Source organism: Anopheles darlingi, chromosome 3 (assembly GCF_943734745.1).
Source record: "Anopheles darlingi chromosome 3, idAnoDarlMG_H_01, whole genome shotgun sequence".
In the NCBI taxonomy this organism is placed as follows: domain Eukaryota; kingdom Metazoa; phylum Arthropoda; class Insecta; order Diptera; family Culicidae; genus Anopheles; species Anopheles darlingi.
The window spans coordinates 6599982-6608966 of record NC_064875.1 but is presented as its reverse complement, the minus strand read 5'-3'; the positions used below and the strand labels follow the sequence as shown (position 1 = coordinate 6608966).

The 8985-nt window shown below is 48.5% G+C and overlaps 1 protein-coding gene across 2 annotated transcripts in view; it reads left to right on the top strand.

Moving 5' to 3' along the window:
• The window catches only part of LOC125953953 (long-chain fatty acid transport protein 4), a 10685-nt gene extending 7614 nt beyond the window's left edge, over positions 1-3071 (top strand). For both annotated transcript variants that reach the window (XM_049683841.1, XM_049683843.1), the window contains exons 5-11: positions 77-230; positions 989-1190; positions 1267-1459; positions 1529-1607; positions 1675-1944; positions 2026-2116; positions 2190-3071. In XM_049683841.1, the coding sequence (XP_049539798.1) occupies positions 77-230; positions 989-1190; positions 1267-1459; positions 1529-1607; positions 1675-1944; positions 2026-2116; positions 2190-2498 (1298 nt within the window). In that variant the 3' untranslated portion in view covers positions 2499-3071. The remainder of the gene's footprint in view (positions 1-76; positions 231-988; positions 1191-1266; positions 1460-1528; positions 1608-1674; positions 1945-2025; positions 2117-2189) is intronic.
• Positions 3072-8985: the final 5914 nt, after the last annotated feature.

Genomic DNA, 8985 nt, shown 5'->3' with positions numbered 1-8985 from the left:
GGCCGCTCTAATGCGATACGATATAATTGATAATCATAAATCATCTTCTCACGTGCGAAATTCTTTCCTGTTTCAGATGCCGAAGATTTAAGGCTCAGCGCGAAGGGCGTTGGTACGGGCGTAGATTTAAGCGGCATCCCGAATGATATATCACCGAAAGATAAATTGGTTTACATCTATACGTCCGGCACGACCGGTATGCCGAAGGCGGCCGTCATCACGAACCTGAGGTGAGTCGACGCTTTCCATGGTCCAATGGGCGGCATCCGTTATGCTCGTTTCATTTGCCTTGTGGTACCTTCGAGTCGCGGCTACTATGCGTCGCTACTGGCATTCACCTGTCTCGGCTCACAGGCTTCGAATAGTTTTGAGCGACAAGGGCCGCGATTCTTCATTACTCATTGCCTCTGAGCCCTTGTTTCGTTGGATCTCTTCAACAAAGGATGTTTCGTTCGTGCTGAAATCGATAGTCAATCTTCGTTCATTAATTTTCTCCCGTGAAGTGCTTACGTTACCTTACTAAGCGTACAAGCGTGCGACCGTAAAACAAATAGCAAAACATGAATGAAGAACACGCGCTCGCTGTGGGATGATGGTGCGGTGCGCTGAAAATGCTTTTGATAGTGTCAGCCCTTCAGATTGATGTAGCACTTCGTTCGATCACTCGCCACTGTTTCGGTTTTCTTTGTTTTTTTTTTCCCATGCGAAACCAACTCCTTCTCGGTGAGCTGGTTCTGGGAAGCGAAAATCCTTTCGTCCTTTGAGTGATGAGGTCCATAATCGAGGAGTCTTATTTCGCGTGTTTCTCACATGTTTTGCGCTCGGTCTCTACAAGTCTTATATTGCGACACCGACACCGTACGACATCGTCGGTGCTAGTGGTGGTCGTACCGGCATCTCCATCATCACTGCCGGTGACTGCCCGACTTGCTTTTGCGTTCCTTTTGGATTTACTATCGTTCATCGTCTACCTCTTCCTGTTTTCTAGATATACCTTCATGGCCCTCGGATGCTATTACATGCTGAGCTTCCGGGACGATGATATCATTTATAATTCATTGCCGCTTTATCACTCGGCCGGTGGCATGATTGGCGTCGGTAGTGTGCTGTTGTGCGGTGTGACTGCCGCCCTACGCAAAAAGTTTTCCGCCTCCAACTTCTGGACCGATTGCATCCGGCACAAATGCACGGTAAGTATGGTGAAATTATAGATACATGCGATTTGCGTACCAACGCTACTTTAACTGTTTCATTGGCCGTTTACAGGTGGCACAGTACATTGGAGAGATCTGCCGATTTGTGCTGATGACACCACCGAAACCGACCGACACGCAGCACAGTGTGCGGCTGATGTTTGGCAATGGTTTGCGGCCACAGATTTGGCCACAGTTTGTGGCTCGCTTCAACATTGCCCAGATCGGTGAATTTTACGGCTCCACCGAGGGCAATTCAAATTTGTGTAAGTTCTTTCGGTGGGAGTAGTGGTTATTATCATTTCTCATTAATTTAATCTTGTTATTTTCAACAGTAAATATCGACAACACGATGGGTGCCGTTGGTTTTGTGCCGAATTTTGCTAAAAAGATCTATCCCGTCACACTGATCAGGTAATGATAAGAAACTATAAGAAGGAACCCACAGGATTAGCTAATGAATTTTTCCTTTGCACGACAGATGTGACGAGGAGACGGGTGAAGTGATTCGCGGGGCCGATGGTTTCTGCATCAAATGTAAGGCGGGCGAACCGGGAGTGTTCGTAGGCAAGATCAATCCGAAGAAGGCACTGAATTCGTTCGTCGGTTACGCCGATAAGGCCGCCTCGGAGAAGAAGGTCCTGCACGATGTGTTCCGTAAGGGAGACATCTTTTTCAACTCGGGCGACATACTGGTGCAGGATCTGTTGGGTAACTATTACTTCAAGGATCGAACAGGTGATACGTTCAGGTGAGTAGTAGCAGAACTTTCGGGAGGAGTTGAATAATTAGCTATTCTAAATTGAAACAATGCTTTTTGGATCGGTTACAGATGGCGCGGTGAGAATGTTGCTACCTCTGAGGTTGAAGGAGTGATAACGACGATCGTAGGATTGAAGGATTGTGCCGTCTACGGTGTGGATGTAAGGATTAAACGTTGCCGTTTCGATCTGAGCGTGTCGTTGATGTTTACTTTCTTGGTGTTTTCGGTTGCAGATTCCTGAAATTGAAGGCAAAGCCGGAATGGCAGCTGTTGTCGATCCGGAGGGCAAGGTAGATATGGAGCAGCTGGCTGCTGGCATTCGAGCCAGCTTGCCACCGTACGCACGGCCACTGTTTATACGCGTCCTATCCGAGGTACCGATGACGACGACGTTCAAGCTAAAGAAACGTGACCTGCAGGTGGATGGGTACGATTTGAACAAGATCAAGGATCCGATCTACTATCTGCAGAGTAACGGTACCTACCGCCTGTTTACGGCAGCTGATCATGAGAGCATCCGGACGGGCAAGGCGAGGCTATAGGCTCAGCAGAAGCAACACTGACGATTCCGTGCCGTACCGTTTGAGTTTGAATGAGTGTGTGTGTGAGTGGATGTTACTGTGAATGTATGTGTGTGTGTGTGTGTGAAAGAGGATATGATTGTTTCGAGGCTGGTGTGCCGTTTCAAACCCCAATCCAAACCAAAATGACATCAAAATGACTGAAATTTGCCCAAAACCCGAACAATACTGAACCCACCCAGCAAAGACACGGTGCACAATCATCCCACCGTAGGGGGTTTCTTGAATCTAATCATTACGATACGATAAGATTTGTTGCATTTCTCATTCATTTCTCATTACGTCTGTAGCATCTTGTTAGGCGACTCTTAAGCGAACGAGTTAGCAATAAAGCGTATGATTTATGGAAAATATCGTTGTTGTACAGCTGCGTTTCGTTCGAGGGCCATCCGGTGCCGGTGCGTTGATGATTCAATCTGCCGTCACGTCATGTTACTCTAAATTGAAAGTGACGAAAACATACACGCACACTAAAATGCTATATAAAAAAAAAGATCCATCCCAGGTGTCACATGCGGCCTCGTAGCAAACATTAACGAATAGGCGCATAATTTTCAATATTTTCCTCCGTAAACCGTCAGCGCACATACACAGCACAGCTTGAGCAGCGTGTCGCATCGAGAGCTGTGGCTCATTTTCGGATGCACATTTTGCCTGTCATTGTGGTGTCCATCCTGCTCTCCCATCGCCACCGCGTACAATAGCGCGTAACGTAACCAGCATGATGGAATGCAAATTTGACCATCGAATTGAATCACCTTTCTTGTGCCATTCCCCCCGCGGCTCTCTCGGTCCCCGTCGGCCTTCAATTCATCCATTTGTCCCTCGCTATTCGAGCAGTGCGAGCGAACAGAAACTAAAGACTAAAAACAAAACATTGCCAGGCTGCGTGTGTGCAGTAGGTGCGATCAAGCACCGGCGACCGGCGACCGGCGAGAGAGGCGTTTGTGTGTGTGTTTGGGAAAATTGGCGAAAAAATGGTTTTATATACGCAAGCGAGAAGAAAATAAACGCTAATGTTTGTATTAATTTATTTTCGACATATCATATGCACAATGGAGGTAGCTTAAGGGAAGGGGACACACACATGGAGGGGCAGTAGCAGCAGCAGCCCCAATTCCCAGAGACTCGCCGGGGGGCTGTGTGGCCAGCTGCGTGAGGCCAGTGGCGCTGTTGCGCGATCACACGGGGGTTTTAATTTCCATAAAATTCAATTTAGCACCACTGAAAACGCATCGTGCAGCCTCCCATCCTGGGTCCATCGAGTGCGAAAGGGACAGTGAGAGAGAAAGAGAGAGAGAAAGAGAGAGACAGAACGAGAGAGAATGGAGACGCGGGGTACCAAATGCGGTAATTGCAGTGTGCTGGTAGCCGGTAAGCAAGGAAACGACAGGGGAACTAGCGGGACGGGCACTACAAACACTCGATATGCTAAAGTCGACACCGTGGCACCGAAGGGAGCGCGGATACCCCCTCGCATCGGTGCATACAAATACAAACAGTCACACACACATACACGGGCACATACGCGCACACACGAATCATGTGCGATCGCCGGGCGTACCGAGGTGTCCTGTAGTGTTTATGCAAATTTGGTGTTGCTATTGTCATAACAAATACTTATCGTCGCATAACCAATTAGCGCTGCTGCAGCATCAAGCCGGTCGCACCAAAAGGGAAGGAGAAGGGGGGGGGGGGAGGGGAGAGGGATGAACAAACGGGAATTAGATTGGTTTTCTGGCTTGCAGAGGCCCGCATATTCCGCGCACACACACACACACACACGTGCGCGCCTTTCAGACCACCAGTGAAATGGCTGTCAAAACGTTTTGGCGCCTCTCCGGTCGCGGAACCCGTGCGCGCATTACCGATTAATGGTGTCACCGGATAGGGCTGGTCGCTGCTGCGATGCGCTGGGAGCAGTAGCCAGCAGAGGGTGGTAATGATTGAACAAATCAGAATGTTATCGACAGATTAGCAAACCCCAAAATCCAGAAGCAGCACGGAGGGGCGGGGGGGCACTGGCACAAAGTGGCCCGCCAGTCCTGGCCCAAAACGGAAACACCACTTTTGCAAAAGATTGATCGCCCTTGGTGGTATACCCCAGTGGATGGTCCCGTGGGGAAGAAGCATCTGCTCATTAATTGTGCTCGGGAGTGTTGGAGTGGAGCGGGGGCGCAGCAATATTTACTTTATATCATCGCTCTCCACGCGCGGTCGTTGTCGTGGGGTACCTGGCGCCTCCACTCAGCAGCTCATTGATTAGCGATACTCCCGGTTCCGGTTTTTTTTTATGATGGGGATGCTCGAGTCAATTTTCTAGTTAAACATATTCTGCGATAACAGAACAGGTTGCGACAGTTGCGATTCGAATTTCCATTATTCCTCGTTCGAATCGTATTAATTTAGTGCTATCTATGTAGTTGTTCATTGAATGTATCCTTGATTTGCGGAGGAACGTATAGAAGAAATGTTTATATTTAATGGTTTTGATTTGGGTAATTTTCTAAATAGCGTCACATTGTTACAATTCCCCGCATTCGGATCATACTGATCCAATGCCGCGTGATTAAGGCAATTCTACCCGTGCAAATGCACAACACTCCCCTCTTCTCCGCCTGGATCATCATTTACCAAACGGTGACAGGCGAATTGATGACGGTTTTAGACGATTAGACCGTCGTTCTCTTGTCTACGGCCTCACCCTCCCGGTGAGGGGTGGCTATTTGCATCAGCTTGAGGCAGCTTGGCCTCAATTTTAAGAGTGAAGCACATGTTCCCACCTCTCCTCGTTGCGCTACACCTCCTCCCTGGGATCGTTCGTAAGAATCGCCAAAGCTAAATCCATCATCGAGGCGTCAAATTTCGTAAAAGTGCATTTGTGACACATTTTCAGCGACGGGAGGAGGATACACACATGAGGGCGGTCACAACGCCAACGATTTGTGCACGAAAAGCTCTCAGCAACGGAGCCATGGCATGGGACGTGAGGGGGTAGAAAGCTGCCACTTCTGCTGCTGTACCGCTGCTAATGGATTCCGAGCGCTGGCGATAAGTAAAATGATGGAACACAAAAACACATGTTTTTATCAGTATGACAGATGTTTGAATTGAATCTCTGTCGCTGACTCGGCGCTTCTCACCCACTCTCTCTTTCTCTCTCTCTCTCTCTCTCTCTCTCTCTCTCTCTCTCTCTCTTTCCCACACACACCTACAGGGCATGTACAAACACGCACGTAGCCATGTTCTGCTTACGAGTGTGTACGAGTGATACCATACGATCCAAAGCCATTGGTCCCCGGTTGGTGGAATATGTTGGATAAGAGACACCGAGTTGGGATGGTGATTATGGATGAGAGTGATCATGGTATCCAGCGAGTGGGAGCGATGCGTTTCTAGCATGTATGTGTGTGTGTGTGTGGGTCTGAACAGTCCAAAGTGACCAATCCCGGAGGGGAAACCAGCAGCAGCAGCAGCAGAAGAAGAAGCTGGTACCGCTTCGCAAGTGGCAGTCGGAAGCGAAATGGTTGCAAGGACAATCTCGTCACACTTTCGCTGCTACTCCTCCCTCTCTCGCCCCCCCCCCCCTCCCTTGGTCTGTTTGCCTGCTTGAAGCCGCAAACATATTTAGTACACACGAACGCGACGCGATGGTTCGCTCTTATCTCGAAGTGGGTTTAACCACCGGCTCCCGGGAGCCACTGGGCACGCCAGCCGTGGCCGTGTTCGAGAGTCGTACTCGTACGAGTGGCGAGAGGCACTCGTGCCATCGGGAGCCACCGCTGCCGCCGCCGGGTAACGGATTTTATTACAAATTAATTTCGTCATGTCGTCCGGAAAATTGTTCGCTAGCACTTATCGGTTCGTGTTGGCACTTGTGGGAGTTGTCGCAATTGCAGTGGCCGTGAGATTGATCCTTGTCCGCTTGCCGATGCAAATGTATGTCTTTCTGTGGCGCTGAGTGAGTGATTGGCATTGCAGAAGTAGTCAGTCAGCTGCATTCCTTAATTCTTATGTTGTTTGGATTGTGTTTGAAAAAAAAAAAAATTAGTGATGCTTATTCTTAGAAGTCAAAACACCATTTTAATAGGCTAGTTGACCATGTATTGGTTTTTGTTTGACTGAATGTACATATTAGTTCCATTGGTAGTCAATCATTATTTTTATTACTCTTTTGTTTACTTATTTTACTTGTGTTACTTTTCATTTTACTGTTATGTTTGTCTGAATTATTTTCCTTATTTTTGTTTGCTCTGTAAGTTTGATTGGTTGAATTCTGTTTTATTGCACATTAATCAGTGTTTTTGAATTTATTTGTTTGTTATTCTTTTATTTGGTGAACTAAGGAAGGGCCCTATTCATTCCGTTTATTTGTTCCAAGTTAGTGATTTAAACGTAAATATAACAAGTAGGAGAGCTATGATATTTTAAAAAACGTTCTAATGTATCATTACTTTAGTAAGTAATTCGCATGATGTTAATAATTATTTCTGTTGATCTGCACGCACGGGTACTCCGCAATATTGCAAGCGAACTGAAACTACATCCAATAGCTGAAGAAACTTAACCAATGCACAGCTCACGGTAGTGCTCTGTGGCCATTTCGTTCCCCCAATCCATCTACACACAGCACAGCTGCTAGCGGCTGACCATTTTCCTAATCAAATTTTCATTCCGCTCCATCCAACGATACCTCCCTGCAATATCCTTCCGGTTACGGATCCCGGGTTTTCCCCGTCCACCATTGCACATCGCAATGGATTGGACAGAGGAGGCCGGTGGTGGAAGTATCGGATTTTCGCTTCACCGTCACTGTTTGTTCGGAAAATATGTGTTTCAGCCAGCCAGCGACTCCTCCACCACTGTCCGCCCCGTCCGTCCAAGTGCAAGCCACATCAACAGCTCGACCCCGGCACCAGCAGCAACAGCAACAGCAGCAGCAGCAGCACCAGCACCAGCCAGGGTCGGTATGGCTTCTGATGCGATAATCATTGGAAATTGTTTGAGCTTGAACTGTTTATCTCCCTGGCCCTCCCTGGGTTGCAGCAGAAGCAGCAGCAGCAGCAGCGTCAACAGCGTACAACCGACTACCGGCCAGCCGGCCCTATTTGCTTTGTATTTATAATCGCAGCATATGCGCCAAACTGTACGCCAAACATCCGTTCCGTAGCCCGAACATGGCCGGCCCGGAACATGGGTATCGTACGCTGGTGCGAGTATGCTTCATTCTGGCGAGAAAGACGAAAGACGGGTGTGTGTGTGTGTGTGTGAGAGAGTGAGAGAGTGTTCAATGTGTTCCGGTGCGGTGTGCCGGGAGTGTTCGCTTGCACGTGCTTGACCGGGCAAATGACAAGAGATCGTTGCGTTGACACCGTCTTTACGAAACCAAAACCGACCAAGGGTGCGATGGTGTTGCTGTTCAACGAATGCGCCATCTTTCTGGCGTCCAACATCTTTATAAATCATCGGGGAAGCATCGCATTCCCATCCTACGATGTACGTTCGCTGACCGATTGTCCAAATCCAATGTGTCGAGCTGATTGTTTCGAATTGAACAGTGTTCTCGCTTCAGTTTGAAAACGATTAGCCTGTGCTACGAAGGATTCTATCCTCTCCTGATGAGTTCAGTTCGCCGAATTGAGCGGATTCTCGCACACATTCACGGCTTTCAGTCTCTGTATCTATCATTTCATGGGAACAGCCCATGCTTGACTTGGAATCAGGAATAGCAGAACTCGAAATGAAAATAAGCCAGACATAAAGCACGTAAACCCTTCGTTGGAATGCTTATCGCACACTCGGACTCGGCCAGCCTTGTTACCTCATTGAGCTGATGAGCCACAGGACAGGACAACCCGGTGCGAGGACTCCCCCCGCCCCCCATCAATTGCCTCAAGTTCGAAACAAACACACACACACATCGACACAGTTCCCGGGGTCGAGAACAAATCATCGTGATCATCGTGTGTGCAGCTCGTCCGTTCGGATGTCAGATCCCTCTTCTTGAGAGGTTTTTGATTTTTCCTTCTGTCGAAAGCAGCAGCAGCAGCAGCAACAGCAACCGCACAACCGGCAGCAAATCTTATCCGAAAATAAAGAAAAGAAGAGAGAGTGTGTGTGAGAGAGAGGAAAACCCGAGCAGTGTGTACTTCGTGTCCTTGCTTGAGGTCGGCTGCAATGGTTGGTGGCTGTGGAAACCCTCCCCGGGGGGCGGGTAGAACGGAAATACAATTTCCCACTACACAACTCTAACAACGCTGCTCCTGCTGCTGCTGCTCTCGGAAGCAACCCACTTTACCTGAGCTGCCGCAGATGCGGACACGGACGCTTGAGTGATGCTACTCACATACACACATACATACCTCTGGCCCCATCATCTACCGTCTCATCCAAGGAGGGGTGGAAATGTTGGAAACGGTGGAAAACTTTGGTATCTCTCCTGTAGCTG